Genomic DNA, 16,718 nt, shown 5'->3' with positions numbered 1-16,718 from the left:
TTTAATCATGAACAATAGCCAGCAATATATCAACCTGTCTGCCTACCAGTGCCTTGACTATTCATCAAATTAAACAAATATACCAATAGCAATCACTGCATGCTGATTGTATTAGCTAGTTATCACCAGCAACTTACAATCAGTGCATTCAACTAAGGTAGGTAAGACAAGCACATATGTAGTGTACATATTTAGTATACATGACTTTGATTATCACTACAATCTGCAAAGTAGTGCCATTGTATGGCTGCTGACGGGGTCGATGCAGGATGGAACAGTAAGAATAGAATTCTACAGTGATGAATCACACCTTCAATGGCTATACATAAGCCATTACATCTCTTGTCAAGAGGAAGTATCTCTGTGTTCTATATCTATGTCTGCATCTGCAGCATCAGCCTCTGGTCACGAATCATTTGTGATAAGAGTGAGGTTGGATATTTAATTAAAATGGAGAGTTCTGTATGCCTCTTTCCCTTTCATCACTAACCTTTTATCTGACATGCACGTACAAAGAGCTGTCACATACATGCAGTACATTTGTATCAATACTCGAAATGCTTATATAAAAATGTGTCTAAGTGCACAACATAAACACCATACCATACTGTAACAGCACCTTCCATTTTTTTAAATGCAATGCATGAATGCATAAGTGCTTAAGGCAAACACCAAAAACCATATATGCAATATAACAATTTCAATAAATCTCAAATGGTAAACCCTTTAAAAAAACAACATTGCTTATATGTTGAGTTGTCAGGAAGATGCTATATAGCTTTTACATCGTATTGTGCTCTTTATAGAAAGTTCTGGAACAACTCCTCCCACTATGCGACACTTCCCTCCACTTTATTGATTGGAGAAGCACATTGCTCTGTGGTGGACTTCACGAGCCCACACATTCTGCTAGGGAACAGTGTAGAGTTGAACAAAACAGCAAGCTGATATTGTGTGTGGTAGTGAGTAATGGGCAGTGAAGAACAATGTCTGTTGCATTTAATCGGTTAACCGGCATGATTATTTGGTGCTGAGTCGTCGCATATTAATGTTCTGGAGAACAAAGTGCATGCTGATTGGTTTCCTCTCAATCAGCAGCTGATTCATATCTGAAACCCCACACAAACAACCAGAGTACCGTGTCTATCAAGCGGTCTCTGGGACCAGAGTTGGACACCATTGCTGAGGCAAAGTTTAAGTTTTGATAAAAAAGGGAAGTGAATTCCACTCTGTATGTAACGTAATCCTTTTATTGGGATGGATATAGTTATTAAGTAAAGGGGAGACTGATGAGAGGTGTACAGACATCGTGAGCTGAGGAGGTCAACGCAGGGATTTAAATTATTAACCCAGTTTTCTCAACAGTCCGGAGTGGGCTGCATTTTACCGCTAAACCAAACTCAGACACAAGCAAATGTTATTCTGGGGGAAATTCTCTGGCGGCATGTCTCTCTGTCTGGACCACTTGATGGCCGCCTTTAACAAGTAGTGAGGAACATCTGCAGCTAGTCACAGCTGCCATGTTTGTGGTGTAATTTCAGGCCCCCAAATGAAACAGCGCCCATATGCTTGACGTTCAAGCCCAATCAATTACCTAATAATGGTCTGATGGAGAGTCCACTCGGAGGTCAAGGTGTCTGAACAGTTGGGGACAGCCTAACTGATTTAGAAAACCCTTACTGGCAGCTGCTAAGTGGAGTGTTGGCACAAGAGAAGGCTAGCCCACGGAGACCAAGGTGGCACAAGAATTACAATACGACTAGACGACAGTCCTTCGTGGTTGGGAGCTGGTAATTTATTATCGGCACCTGAGACAAAGTTTGCCACCACCATCAATAAAACACCAAATGATGGGATTTATCTTGGAAGAATGGTTTTGCATCCCTCCAGACACTTGTAGAATCTATGCCAAGGCGCATTGAAGCTGTTCTGGCGGCTCGTGGTGGCCCAGCACCCTATTGAAACATTTTATGTTGGTGTTTCCTTTATTTTGGCAGTTAACTATATATCCATAGCTTCTATAACGGGGCATGATAGTGTCTGTTAATTTCCAATAATCAGACATGACACCATCTGATATGACAGCATATGCATTAATGCATCACTGTGTTTAGATTATTAAAGGGACATTACACCAAAATCAAAGTTTATCAGATGTTTTCAAAAGTAGCCTAATGTCAAGATAAATCTACATCACCTATGCGCCTCGAGTGAACGGAAAAGATAAAAGTACTGTAAATCTGGAAATTATATGGTGCTTATCTTTCCCATTCATTTTGAACTGTGTCATATCACTGGAACGACAACACAGACGGGCTTGAACATGGACTTATCTCAACAGAAGATCATGTGTAATACCGTCGGTGCTCTTGAGCATCTTTGTTCAGCGTTATGATACCCATGAAATCCATAACAGATGTATCATATCTGAATGAGCCAATTGGAAGCTGAGAATGTGGCCATGACGGTGTGATGGCCTGATTGAGAGTTTAGCCAGGACACTGGGGTTAACACCCCTATTCTTACTCTTATAATAAGTGCCATGGGATCTTTAGTGACCACAGAGACTCAGGACACCCATTTTAACGTCCCATCTGAAAGATGGCACCCTACACAGGGCAATGTCCCCTTCACTGCCCCAGGGCATTGGGATCTCCTTAGACAAGGGGGAAGAGTGCCCCCTACTGGAACTCCAACACCACTTCCAGCAGCATCTGGTCTCACATCCAAGACTGACCCGGCTTAGCTGCAGAGGCAAGCCAGCAGTGGGAAGCAGGGTGGTATGCTGCAGGCTACCTGTAATTATACAATCCCAAGGTACTATGCCTTCTGCTGACATTTTAAAAACCAAATAACAACAAATGTGTTACGATAGTTTTAGATCAGTAAATCTTTACGATTTGAATGTGTATTTCAGACTGTAACATTCGGAACAGATGGTGTAACATCCATAATGGTATTTTTCCCCCTGTAAAGTAATAATGCAAATCTTTTCAAAATGATTGTTTATGTGTTCAGCAAAGCCTTTCCATCGAAATGGCTATCCATGTTTTGACCTAAAAACTTAAAAACTCAGACTTTTGTTCATATTATGTTCCTCTAAAACACTTGTCCATTTAATGTAACATCCATAATACATATTATTTGCTTTATTTCTTCAACATGCAATTATTTGGAAGTCATCTTTTTGGGGGAAATACACTTACCACAAGGGGTACTATAGACACACACATCAAAAGTCCCACGAGACACCCTTGGAAAGTGGGTAGAGAGCCAGGGATCAGCCATTATTGACGGCGACCCTGGAGCAATTAGGGTTCAGTGCCTTGCTCAAGGGGACATAGACAGAGTTTTTCACCTAGTCGGCTCGGGGATTCAAACCTGCAACCTTTTGGTTACTGACCCAATGCTCTTAACCACCAGGCTACCTGCCGCAATCCCACAACATTTGAGGTAAACAGTTAGACCTAAACTCCCATGGTGTCCCTTAAACATGAGTATAACAGAGAGTTTTCGACTCTCTCTCTCTACCGCACCTGCTGTCTCTAACTCTGAACGATCGGCTATGAAAAGCCAACTGACATTTACTCCTGAGGTGCTGACCTGTTGCACCCACTACAACCACTGTGATTATTATTATTTGACCCTGCTGGTAATCTATGAACGTTTGAACATCTTGGCCATGTACTGTTATAATCCACACACGGCACAGACAGGGAGTTTTTTCTACCCACCGTGCTTCTACAGCTGCATTGCTTGCTGTTTGGGATTTTAGGCTGGGTTTCTGTACAGCACTTTGTCACATCGGCTGATGTAAAAAGGGCTTTACAAATAAATGTGATTGATTGATTGAGGTATAATAAGACAGGTACGTACCTTACTGGCCCCAGGCAGTAGGTGCAGTTTGACATACGGATCCGAGAGCCCGTTGTGGTCCATGGGTTTGAGCCCCTGTGGGAGAGACAGACAGATGGTGTCGAAAGAGAGGCCGTTCACAAGGTAGTATGACAGCGCATCACAACATAGACCTTCATGATAAAATTTCCAAATGTGACTACACTAAAATGAAAACTACACATCCACCAGCCAACACACAAAAAAAACCTTGTTAAAACATGTCAGACATACAAGGCCAATGCTGGATGCCTGACATCCAATTTAAGTCAAAGACTTTTGTTTCTGACATGTGCACAACCTCCTCAGAATAACAATAGCTATGTCAGCTAATTAGAAAGGCTAGAGGTGAGACCTGTTCCACGGCTGGCAAAATAACTTGAATGCTTTTCCATAAACAAAAAACATTTCAGAATGCGTTGACAGAAACTGAACTCTACGTGTGAGTAAATCAAGTAATTAACAAACACACAAAGTAGCCTAAAGCAACTTTGCAACCTGACAAGGAGAGGTGTAGATGGTAGCTAATTTAGGAATTCATGTGGGGACTATTTCCATAGTATGGAAAACAGCACAAGGATAATTCCGCTCAGACTGGGATCATCCTCTCAAAATGACTTTGTCTGTCAGAATGTGCTTATCCGCCATAAATGAGCTCCTCATCCGACACCTCTTTTCTGTTAAGATGATTGATGTTCTGTGCCTATCGTCAGCTTTCCCCGTTAGTAAAAGGATGCAGATAAATCACAATACATGGGATCGTCTCCTTCCATGAATCAGAGGATAAAAATCTGCCAAACCCTTATCCAGATAGAAGAATAGAAAGGGAGACATAAATACGACGTCATAATCAGATTGACTTCTAGGTCATTTCAACAGAAGGACACATCTCAACATTACTTGTCCTGCAGGTTGGTTTAATGTCATCGCCTGCCTATGGCTTGTTTAAGTGCGATCTTGATCCCCTATCTCACGTTGTAAATTATTACTCTGTATTAATAATTCACTTGAGAGATGACTGTTTACTTTGTGACAGTATTATTGATACATTGCTTGGTTGCAGGTTCATGAAACCAGAGCCAAAAACAAAAGTCACATTTTCAAACAGTTGATTTCCTCAGCCCTATGGCATGATATTGCAGACAGGCATGGTCATGGTGCTGCAGGTCCAATCGATGAAGCCCTGGCTAGAGAGAGAGGGCGAGAGCTTGATTGAATGGTGTTGAGAAACACTGAGAACCCTTTATACATGTGAACTGTCACTTTAAACGGCAACTGGTAGCTGTGGAAGTGTGGAAGAAAACGAGCTGATAGACAAAATGGTACGTTTGCAATATCATAGGTAGGTCATCTTTCCTTCTCTACAAACTGAAAAAGATTGGTTGTATGTGCTGTAAAGCACAACGTACCGGATTACTCAGAATAGGATATGACTTCTAGCTCCCATCCATATAACAAATGCAACATGCCTCATTGGCATGCATGCAGTCAAAAAGGTGAGTATAAAAACAAGGCCTCAGAAAATTGCAATACCCAACCATCTTTCTCAGTCTCGAACATGCTGGGGCTTTGCTTTCTTATCAAATGGGATCCGCCAGGTTGACATAAATAGAATGATCATTTCAAAAAGGTAACCCACTCTCTGTGGTGTGTGCTAGGATTGATCATTTTGATAAGAACAGAGGAAGTAGGACGCACATCACCTCCAGTCCTTCAGGTTGAGTCATATCTAATGGTCCAGGGGGAACTTACTTTAGCACATATGTTTTGGGAATAGCCATCAGACTCTATGGATACAAATGTATCTTGTTTCACCTTTCAAAGAGAAAACTTTGTATGAAAAATGCAATGGAGGTGATCAACATTAATCTCTCATATCAGCTGAGGTGTTCTGGCTTTTTTTTTTTACATTAGAATGAACTGTATAGGACAATCTAGACACATGTACATATGGATTTTGTATTGTAGATATGTGGTACTAGAGTAGTGGCCTGAGGGAACATACTTAATGTGTTGTGAAAAGTGTTATGAAATGTAATGTAATGTTATATTTTAATTGCATATAACTGCCTTAATGTTGCTGGACCCCAGGAAGAGAATGGGATCCTTAATAAATTAAAATACAGTGCTACCTGCAGCAAAGTTATTTGATGTGGCTGTCTGCAAATGAATATGGATGTACTGAAAAGAGATGACAAAGGAGTGAAATCTCTACGGCAAACACAGAGATAGACAGCATCCATAAAAGAGTGGATGAATTGATTTAAATAGACTCGGGCCTTGGCAGTTGTTGCTTTTCTACTACTGATACCGGCTTCACAAAATAATGAATTCTTTGGTGAGTCATAACAACTTACCTTGCCATGCTAAGCGAATCTTTATAGATCTCCCTATACCAACCAAACACCATTGATGTACAGTATCAACTACTTCGGCAGGGACCGGAGTTGCCCATCCTTGTACGATGGCATTGTCTGATGAACATCAATATTTGAAGTTACAAGAAACATATTTTTGTAACTCTTAGTTGCTTGTGACTTGTTTGCAAATCACCCATTGTCAGCTGAATCACACTTGTACTTGTTCTCTCTCCCCTTCTGTTAAGTTTAACTGTGTGTGTGCCCCTTCTGTTAAGTTTAACTGTGTGTGTGTGTGTGTGTGGGTGCGTGCATGTGCATGTGTCTGCGTCAGTGCTATCCTATCTCCCAAACGTATTTGCTCAGCCATGTGGGGGATGAAAGTTCCTCACACAGTGTGTGTGTGTGTGTGTGCTTGTGAGTGTGTGTGTGTGTGTGTGTGTGTATGTGTGTGTGTTGTGTCTCTCTCCCAACACAGAGCAACACTTGTCAGAACCACAAATGGTAATATACAGTTTTCTGCTCCACTGAGTGTCAGGTGAAAAAGTGCAAAGCACATTTTCCTGTTTTCGTGTGGAATCTTCTCATCCTTAAAACCTTTTATATATTTGTGCGTGTCACAAACGCACTTCATGTCATATTTCAATTTCACATCAAAATCTAACCATGAAAACTTATTGTAAGGACAGAGGAGGAGGTTTCTCTCTTTTCCAAAGTCGCCTGCTCTTAGCAGTCGTTTGTTGTGCCTGGAGTTCCATTACTGCCTGTACTCTGGACCCCTTCTCTACGCTTGGAGCCTCTCCTCCTTTCATTCACAGCAAACAGCATCTCATCTCTTCTACAAAGCCCCAGGTTGAGTCAGATGTTTGTGTGGAACACAGATGAATGTTCTCTTTGATAGTGCAGCGGGGCCAGCATTTCTCCGTTGTGCAAGCGGCTTCAGAGCCATTCCACAGATGTGAATTGATATGATCTGTTTGGGAACTGTGCCCAACTATCAAAAAGACTCCCAACGTGTTCTCTTCTGGGCCCCACTGCTCCAAATGTTTCTATGCTATGTTCTGCTGTAGATACCACTACCAGTCTTTGGGCTGAATCCAATAGGATTGGAAAAAAATGTCTACAGGAAGCATGAAATATCGACTTTGCCTTTGACAGGCAGCTCGAGGCTGATGTATTGAGTAAATTGAGGGTTGGGTGAGAGGATTCTTCCCTAAGTAAAGCGCACAGCTATCTGGATGGGATAAGCCAAGATCTGCTCCTTCAACTCTGCTGCATCGCTGAGGAGCAATAGATCAATAGATGAAAATAGAATACTGGGGAGCTTTGAGGCACTGATACTGTGGTCCTGCACTGTTACGGTGTATGGGTGGAAGCATTAAATACACATTGAGGTAACACTCGACCAAAGCTCCCTATGCAGCTACAACCTCCTATGCCCAGTCACTTCTTTACTAAAAGGACTAGCCTTGTCAAGCGGACTGACCGAAACAGAATGTAAATGAGATCAGGCTGGTTCCATCAGGCTATGGAAGGACCAGACAGTGGCCCTGGTCTGAAATACCTGGACATCTGGTTAAGTGTTCTACAGGATACTATGGACGATATGTACGATGTCCACCATGTATGATGGTCCGAGTTGAGCCATGGAAGTCTCTCGTTAACATTTCGAAAAATTGTTTAATTAAGAAAATAAGAGTCGGAGGCCATCATCGAATAACCAACTACAACCAAAGCTGAAACACATATACTCACATAACAATTTTTTTGTCTATGTCTCTTTATACTAAAGATAAGACGTTGAAGTCGGAAGTTTAGATACACTTTAGCCAAATACATTTAAACTCAGTTTTTCACAATTCCTGACGTTTAATCCTAGTAAAAATTCCCTGTCTTGGGTCAGTTAGGATCACCACTTTATTTTAGGAACGTGAAATGTCAGAATAATAGTAGAGAGAATGATTTATTTAAACTTTTATTTCTTTCATCACATTCCCAGTGGGTCAGAAGTTTACATACACTCAATTAGTATTTGGTAGCATTGTCTTTAAATTGTTTAACTTGGGTCAAACGTTTCAGGTAGCCTTCCACAAGCTTCCCACAATAAGTTGGGTACATTTTGGCCAATTCCCCCTGACAGAGCTGGTGTAATGGAGTCAGGTTTGCAGGCCTCCTTGTTCACACACGCTTTCAGTTCTGCCCACACATTTTCTATAGGGTTGAGGTCAGGGCTTTGTAATGGCCAATCCAATACCTTGACTTTGTTGTCCTTAAGCCATTTTGGCACAACTTTGGAAGTATGCTTGGGGTCATTGTCCATTTGGAAGACCCATTTGTGACCAAGCTTTAACTTCCTGACTGTTGTCTTGAGATGTTGCTTCAATATATCCACATGATTTTCCTACCTCATGATGCCATCTATTTTGTGAAGTGCACCAGTCCCTCTTGCAGCAAAGCAACCCCACAACATGATGCTGCCACCCCCGTGCTTCACGGTTGGGATAGTGTTCTTCAGCTTGCAAGCCTCCCCCTTTTTCCTCCAAACATAATGATGGTCATTATGGCTAAACAGTTCTATTTTCGTTTCATGAGACCAGAGGACATTTCTCCAAAAAGTACGATCTTTGTCCCCATGTGCAGTTGCAAACTGTAGTCTGGCTTTCTTGTGGCGGTTTTGGAGCAGTGGCTTCTTCCTTGCTGAGTGGCATTTCAAGTTGTGTCGATATAGGACTTGTTTTACTGTAGATATAGATACTTTTGTACCCGTTTCCTCCAGCATCTTCACAAGGTCCTTTGCTGTTGTTCTGGGATTGATTTGCACTTTTCACACCAAGGTACTTTCATCTCTAGGAGACAGAACGCATCTCCTTCCTGAGCGGTATGACGGCTGCGTGGTCTCATGGTGTTTATACTTGTGTACTATTGTTTGTACAGATGAACGTGGTACCTTCAGGCGTTTGGAAATTGCTCCCAAGGATGAGCCAGACTTGTGGAGGTCTACACTTTTTTCTGAGGTCTTGGCTGATTTCTTTTGATTTTCCCAGGATGTCAAGCAAAGAGGCACTGAGTTTGAAGGTATACCTTGAAATACATCCACAGGTACACCTTCAATTGACTCAAATGTCAATTAACCTATCAGAAGCTTCTAAAGCCATGACATCATTTTCTGGAATTGTCCAAGCTGTTTAAAGGCACAATCAACTTTGTGTATGTAAACTTCTGACCCACTGGAATTGTGATACAGTGAATTATAAGTGAAATAATCTGTCTGTAAACAATTGTTGGAAAAATTACTTGTGTCATGCACAAAGCAGATGTCCTAACCGACTTGCCAAAACTATAGTTTGTTAAAAATACATTTGTGGAGTGGTTGAAAAACAAGTTTTAATGACTCCAACCTAAGTGTGTAAACTCCCGACTTCAACTGTATCTAGGCAGGGTGAATGAATGGCCTACTGCACAGCTACTAACAGAGCTCTTTCTAGAGCGCCCGGTTAAATTGTGCATAAGAGCATTTTTAAACTGTAAATGGTTAAACTATTAAGAAATATGCCAAGAATTTGTGAGTGGGTAACATACACATCAGCCTAAATTTAAATGTTTATTTATTTTTAAACAGATTAGAATTCTACTATAATTTTCAAACTCAAATGGCAGGGAAAATTTGGGGCACTCTCTGTATAAAAGTCACTGGCTTCACACCAGTGCATGGATTTGAGAGTAAAACTATAACTCAAATAACAGCCAAACCCTGTCACTGTTGATATCCTATGGCGGGTCATGATTAGTTAAGTTAAATAACAAAGCAACTGATTTGTTTCCTTCCCCATTTCGGCAGCCACCCAAAACTTCCATCTGACATTCTAGAATTGAATTGACTGTCCACAGCAAATTCTCTTCTAGTGAGTAATATAACAATTATTGTCAGATTCAGTGTAGCCTCTGAATAGTGTTAGTTTAAACAGCGCATACACCCTAAACTTTTGCCCGTTTTATTGATTTGAAATTGATATCGATACCAGTGATTAACAAAATAGTGTTGCATTTAACTTTCCGTGTTGGCTGCCCACTTGAAGCAAAATGCAACAATCCAAAATGTAGCTTGTTGTCTTCAGCAGTTTGTCCGCTAAACAATATTTATAGTTTCCATCTGATATTTTAGTTGTGTTAGTTTCAACAGCGCATACAACCTGATTCCCCCTAATCAATACGAGTGATTAATTGCCACATGTTAAAACAACATGGTTCTTGGTGCATATGCAGTATATAAGGTGCTTGATAAAAAAAATGCAAGTAATATGACTACTTTTGTTGTAAATGTACTGTATGTGTAGGTAGTATATTTTATGTTTTCAATATATCAGAAACTGTTTCTGTATATTGATTTGGATACTTCAAAATGCAGTTTTGACCAACTGCTGAATGAGCACAAAAATGTGATGTGTTTTATGTATTTTGATGATCTTCCAGAAATCATGAAAATGGGTTTGACTTGCCTACTATGTATATTATTCATATCTTCCTATGGCACAAAAAAAGCATTCAGAAATGGCAGTTGATTGAATAGGCTGACATAGTATCTATCTACATCTCCCTCCATGGTGATTGCCTAAGCCACCAGTGAATAGCCAGTTGATCACAATTATGGGGGGATAGGGGGTAGGGAGAAGAGAAATGACCGTTATGAAAGGCAGATGGGCGCCGTACATCAGTGTATCCACACACCCCGCACAGCCGTTCATACCAATTTCCCCTCGATGCTGCATTTGTGTGTCGTGCCTGTGGCATGTGTGGACTTTATTTTTGTAAAAGTAAACAGGAGTTCGGTAAATTTCAAATGTAGGAACCATTCAATACGTTCACTGTTACCTATTTATCAAAGAAGCCAAAGGCAGCTTCTGCAAAGTATGCCAACCTTTATCTTGCAGCACTTGTGGGATGGGAGGAGTTACCTCCACCGGTGTCCTCCTCAGATCGATGGAGGTGTTTAGGTGGTGGCTTCCTGCCACTAGTGTGACGGGAGAGGCATTGATGAATTATTAGAGTAAGACATGATGGAGATGTGATGGATGCATCGCATTCCTCACCGATGAATGTTACAGGGATACTTTGGGATTTTATCAATGAGGCCCTTTATCTACATTTTTACATTTTAGTCATTTAGCAGACGCTCTTATCCAGAGCGACTTACAGTAGTGAATGCATACATTTTTTTTTTTTCTGTGCTGGCCCCCCGTGGGAATCGAACCCACAACCCTGGTGTTGCAAACACCATGCTCTACCAACTGAGCTACAGTCCCCAAGAGTCAGAGGAACTCGTGGATACCATTTGTATGTCTCTGTGTCCAGTAAGAAGGAAGTTGGAGGTAATTTTGCGAGCCAATGCTAACTAGCATTAGCACAATAACTGGAAATCTGTGGGTATCTACTAGCATGCTAGCAGATACCCTAGCGTGCTAGCAGATATCCATAGACTTCTAGTCATTGCACTAACACTAGTTAGCAATTAACCTAGCGCTAGTTAGCAACTTCCTTCAAAATGAAAGCAGAGACATAACTCGTGGATACCCTTTTTAATCTGACTCTGGGGAAGCAGATAAAGGTCCTCATTGTCAAAATCCCAAAGTATCCCTTTAACGTCAGAGAAATGCCCTGGCTCAACCTCTGGGACAGGGCTTATTTAGACTCTATGCACATATCTGGTGGAAAACGGAACACGGTAAGGTTTATTGTGGATAAAAGAAGAAGATTGTTGCAGAAGAGGTCTGTTACATGCTAGTTAAATGAGATGCAATGCAACACTAAAGGAATAGTTCACTATTTTACAACTTCATTTTAGATGGTTCCTCACCCTGGAAGTAGGGGAAACTGTATTCCATGGTTCAGTTCTCTTTAAACAACCATTACAAACTTCAACTTAACTTCTGCATCCGCTAGCTCAAAATCAATGGAAGTAATGGGTGCATGTGTCAAACGCTCCCTGAAACATTTCAGCGAGCAAGCCTTTCTAATCGACCTGGCCCGGGTATCCTGGAAGGATATTGACCTCATCCCGTCAGTAGAGGATGCCTGGTTATTTTTTTTTAAATGCCTTCCGCGCCATCTTAAATAAGCATGCCCCATTCAAGAAATGTAGAACCAGGAACAGATATAGCCCTTGGTTCTCTCCAGACCTGACTGCCCTTAACCAACACAAAAACATCCTGTGGCGTTCTGCATTAGCATCGAACAGCCCCTGTGATATGCAACTTTTCAGGGAAGTTAGAAACCAATATACACAGGCAGTTAGAAAATCCAAGGCTAGCTTTTTCAAGCAGAAATTTGCTTCCTGCAACACAAACTCAAAAAAGTCCTGGGACACTGTAAAGTCCATGGAGAATAAGAACACCTCCTCCCAGCTACCCACTGCACTGAGGATAGGAAACTCTGTCACCTCCGATAAATAATTGGGAATTTCAATAAGCATTTTTCTACGGCTGGCCATGCTTTCCACCTGGCTACCCCTACCGCGGTCAACAGCACTGCACCCCCCACAGCTACTCGCCCACCCAATTTCTCCTTCTCCCAAATTCAGTCAGCTGATGTTCTGAAAGAGCTGCAAAATCTGGACCCCTACAAATCAGACGGGCTAGACAATCTGGACCCTTCCTTTCTTTCTAAAATTATCTGCCGAAATTGTTGCAACCCCTATTACTAGCCTGTTCAACCTCTCTTTCGTGTCGTCTGAGATTCCAAAAGATTGGAAAGCAGCTGCTGTCATCCCCTTCTTCAAAGGAGGGGACTCTCTTGACTTAAACTGCTACAGACCTATATCTATCCTACCCTGACTTTCTAAGGTCTTCGAAAACCAAGTCAACAAACAGATTACCGACCATTTCGAATCCCACCGCTATGCAATCTGGTTTCCGAGCTGGTCATGGGTGCACCTTAGCCACGCTCAAGGTCCTAAACGATATCGTAACCGCCATCGATAAGAAACAATACTGTGCTGCCGTATTCATTGACCTGGCCAAGGCTTTCAACTCTGTCAATCACCACATCCTCATCGGCAGACTCAATAGCCTTGGTTTCTCAAATAATTGCCTCGCCTGATTCACGAACTACTTCTCTGATAGAGTTCAATGTGTCAAATCGGATGGCCTGTTGTCCGGGCCTCTGGTAGTCTCTATGGGGGTGCCACAGGGTTCAATTCTTGGGCCAACTCTTTTCTCTGTATACATCAATGATGTCGCTCTTGCTGCTGGTGATTCTCTGATCCACCTCTACGCAGACGACACCATTCTGTATACTTCTGGCCCTTCTTTGGACACTGTGTTAACAACCCTCCAGACGAGCTTCAATGCCATACAACTCTCCTTCCGTGGCCTCCAACTGCTCTTAAATACAAGGAAAACTAAATGCATGCTCTTCAACCGATCGCTGCCCGTACCTGCCCGCCTGTCCAGCATCACTACTCTGGACGGTTCTTACGTGGACAACTACAAATACCTAGGTGTCTGGTTAGACTGTAAGCTCTCCTTCCAGACTATTTTGCCAACTTGGACAGGTCCCCCCTTCCACACGGAACCCCACTAACCCACAGACGGAAACGCACGAGGTGGCTAAAAACAGACCTCCCTCCCATCTCCCACCAGCTTGCTACCTATGGCCCGGCTAGCTGTCTGAATCTCACTGGACCCTCTGATCACTCGGCTAAGCATGCCTCTCCTTAATGTCAATATGCCTTGTCCATTGCTGTTCTGGTTAGTGTTTATTGGCTTATTTCACTGTAGAGCCTCTAGCCCTGCTCATTATACCTTATCCAACCTCTCAGTTCCTCCACCCACACATGCTATGACATCTTCTGGTTTCAATGATGTTTCTAGAGACAATATCTCTCTCATAATCACTAAATGCCTAGGTTTACCTCCTCTGTACTCACATCCCACCATACCTTTGTCTGTACATTATACCTTGAAGCTATTTTAATCGCCCCCAGAAACCTGCTCCTTTTTCTCTCTATTCTGGACGTCACAGACGACCAATTCTTATAGCATTTAGCCGTACCTGCATACTTATTCTTCTCTGCTCCTCTGGGGATGTAGAGGTGAATCCAGGCCCTGCAGTGCCTGGCTCCACTCCTACTCCCCAGGCGCTCTCTTTTGATGACTTCTGTAACCTTAATAGCCTTGGTTTCATGCATGTTAACATTAGAAGCCTCCTCCCTAAGTTTGTTTTATTCACTGCTTTAGCACACTCTGCCAACCCGGATGTCCTAGCTGTGTCTGAATCTTGGCTTAGGAAGTCCACCAAAAACTGTGAAATCTTCATCCCTAACTACGTTTTCAGACAAGATAGAACGACCAAAGGGGGCGGTGTTGCAATCTACTGCAGAGATAGCCTGCAGTGTTCTGTCCTGCTATCCAGGTCTGTACCCAAACAATTTGAACTTCTACTTTTAAAAATCCACCTCTCCAAAAACAAGTCTCTCACCGTTGCCGCCTGCTATAGACCCCCCTCGGCCCCTAGCTGTGCTCTGGACACCATATGTGAACTGATTGCCCCCCATCTATCTTCAGAGCTCGTGCTACTAGGCGACCTAAACTGGGACATGCTTAACACCCCAGCCATTCTACAATCCAAGCTTGATGCCCTCAATCTCACACAAATTATTAATGAACCCACCAGGTACAACCCCAAAGCCGCAAACACTGGCACCCTCATAGATATCATCCTAACCAATGTGCCCTCTAATTACACCTCTGCTGTTTTCAACCAAGATCTCAGCGATCACTGCCTCATTGCCTGCACCCGTAATGGGTCAGCGGTCAAACGACCTCCACTCATCACTGTCAAACGCTCCCTGAAACATTTCAACGAGCAAGCCTTTCTAATCGACCTGGCCCTGGTATCCTGGAAGGATATTGACCTCATCCCGTCAGTAGAGGATGCCTGGTTATTTTTTAAAAATGCCTTCCTCTCCATCTTAAATAAGCATGCCCCTTTCAAGAAATTTAGAACCAGGAACAGATATAGCCCTTGGTTCTCCCCAGACCTTACTGCCCTTAACCAACACAAAAATATCCTGTGGCGTTCTGCATTAGCATCGAACTGCCCCCGCGATATGCAACTTTTTAGGGAAGTTAGAAACCAATACACACAGGCAGTTAGAAACGCCAAGGCTAGCTTTTTCAAACAGAAATTTGCTTCGTGCAACTCCAACTCTAAAAAGTTCTGGGACATTGTAAAGTCCATGGAGAATAAGAACACCTCCTCCCAACTGCCCACTGCACTGAGGATAGGAAACTCTGTCACCACCGATAAGCCCACTATAATTGAGAATTTCAATAAGCATTTTTCTACGGCTGGCCATGCTTTCCACCTAACTACCCCTACTGCATTCAACAGCACTGCTCCCCCCACAGCTACTCGCCCAAGCCTCCCCCATTTCTCCTTCTCCCAAATCCATTCAGCTGATGTTCTGAAAGAGCTGCAAAATCTGGACCCCTACAAATCAGCTGGGCTTGACAATCTGGACCCTTTCTTTCTAAAATTATCTGCCGAAATTATTGCAACCCCTATTACTAGCCTGTTCAACCTCTCGTGTCGTCTGAGATTCCCATAGATTGGAAAGCAGCTGCTGTCATCCCCCTCTTCAAAGGAGGTGACACTCTTGACCCAAATTGCTACAGACCTATATCCATCCTACCCTGCCTTTCTAAGGTCTTCGAAAGCCAAGTCAACAAACAGATTACCGACTATTTCGAATCCCACCGCACCCTCTCCGCTATGCAATCTGGTTTCAGAGCTGGTCATGGGTGCACCTCAGCCACGCTCAAGGTCCTAAACGACATCGTAACCGCCATCGATAAGAAACAATACTGTGCTGCCGTATTCATTGACCTGGCCAAAGCTTTTGACTCTGTTAATCACCACATCCTCATCGGCAGACTTAGTAGCCTTGGTTTCTCAAACGATTGCGTCGCCTGGTTCACCAACTACTTCTCTGACAGAGTTCAGTGTGTCAAATCGGAGGGCCTACTGTCTGGACCTCTGGCAGTCTCTATGGGGGTACCACAGGGTTCAATTCTTGGGCCAACTCTTTTCTCTGTATACATAAATGATGTCGCTCTTGCTGCTGGTGAATCTCTGATCCACCTCTACGCAGACGACACCATTCTGTATACTTCTGGCCCTTCTTTGGACACTGTGTTAACAACCCTCCAGACGAGCTTCAATGCCATTCAACTCTCCTTCTGTGGTCTGCAACTGCTCCTAAACACAAGTAAAACTAAATGCATGCTCTTCAACCGATCGCTGCCTGCACCTGCCCGCCCATCCAGCATAACTTCTCTGGACGGTTCAAACTTAGAATTTGTGGACAACTACAAATACCTAGGTGTCTGGTTAGACTGTAAACTCTCCTTCCAGACTCACATCAATCATCTACAATCCAAAGTGAAATCTAGAATTGGCTTCCTATTTCGC

At 42.7% G+C, this 16,718-nt stretch overlaps 1 protein-coding gene across 2 annotated transcripts in view; it reads right to left on the bottom strand.

Annotated features, from left to right (window-relative positions):
• The window catches only part of LOC115148600 (double C2-like domain-containing protein beta), a 363,678-nt gene that overhangs the window by 82,200 nt on the left and 264,760 nt on the right, over positions 1–16,718 (bottom strand). For both annotated transcript variants that reach the window (XM_029690640.1, XM_029690641.1), the window contains one exon: positions 3,877–3,951. In XM_029690640.1, coding sequence (XP_029546500.1) covers positions 3,877–3,951 — 75 coding nt within the window. The remainder of the gene's footprint in view (positions 1–3,876; positions 3,952–16,718) is intronic.

Source organism: Salmo trutta, chromosome 15, assembly GCF_901001165.1.
Source record: "Salmo trutta chromosome 15, fSalTru1.1, whole genome shotgun sequence".
NCBI classification, from domain to species: Eukaryota; Metazoa; Chordata; class Actinopteri; order Salmoniformes; family Salmonidae; genus Salmo; species Salmo trutta.
Note: the sequence above shows the minus strand (reverse complement) of the source record. Positions and strands in the feature narration are given on the sequence as shown.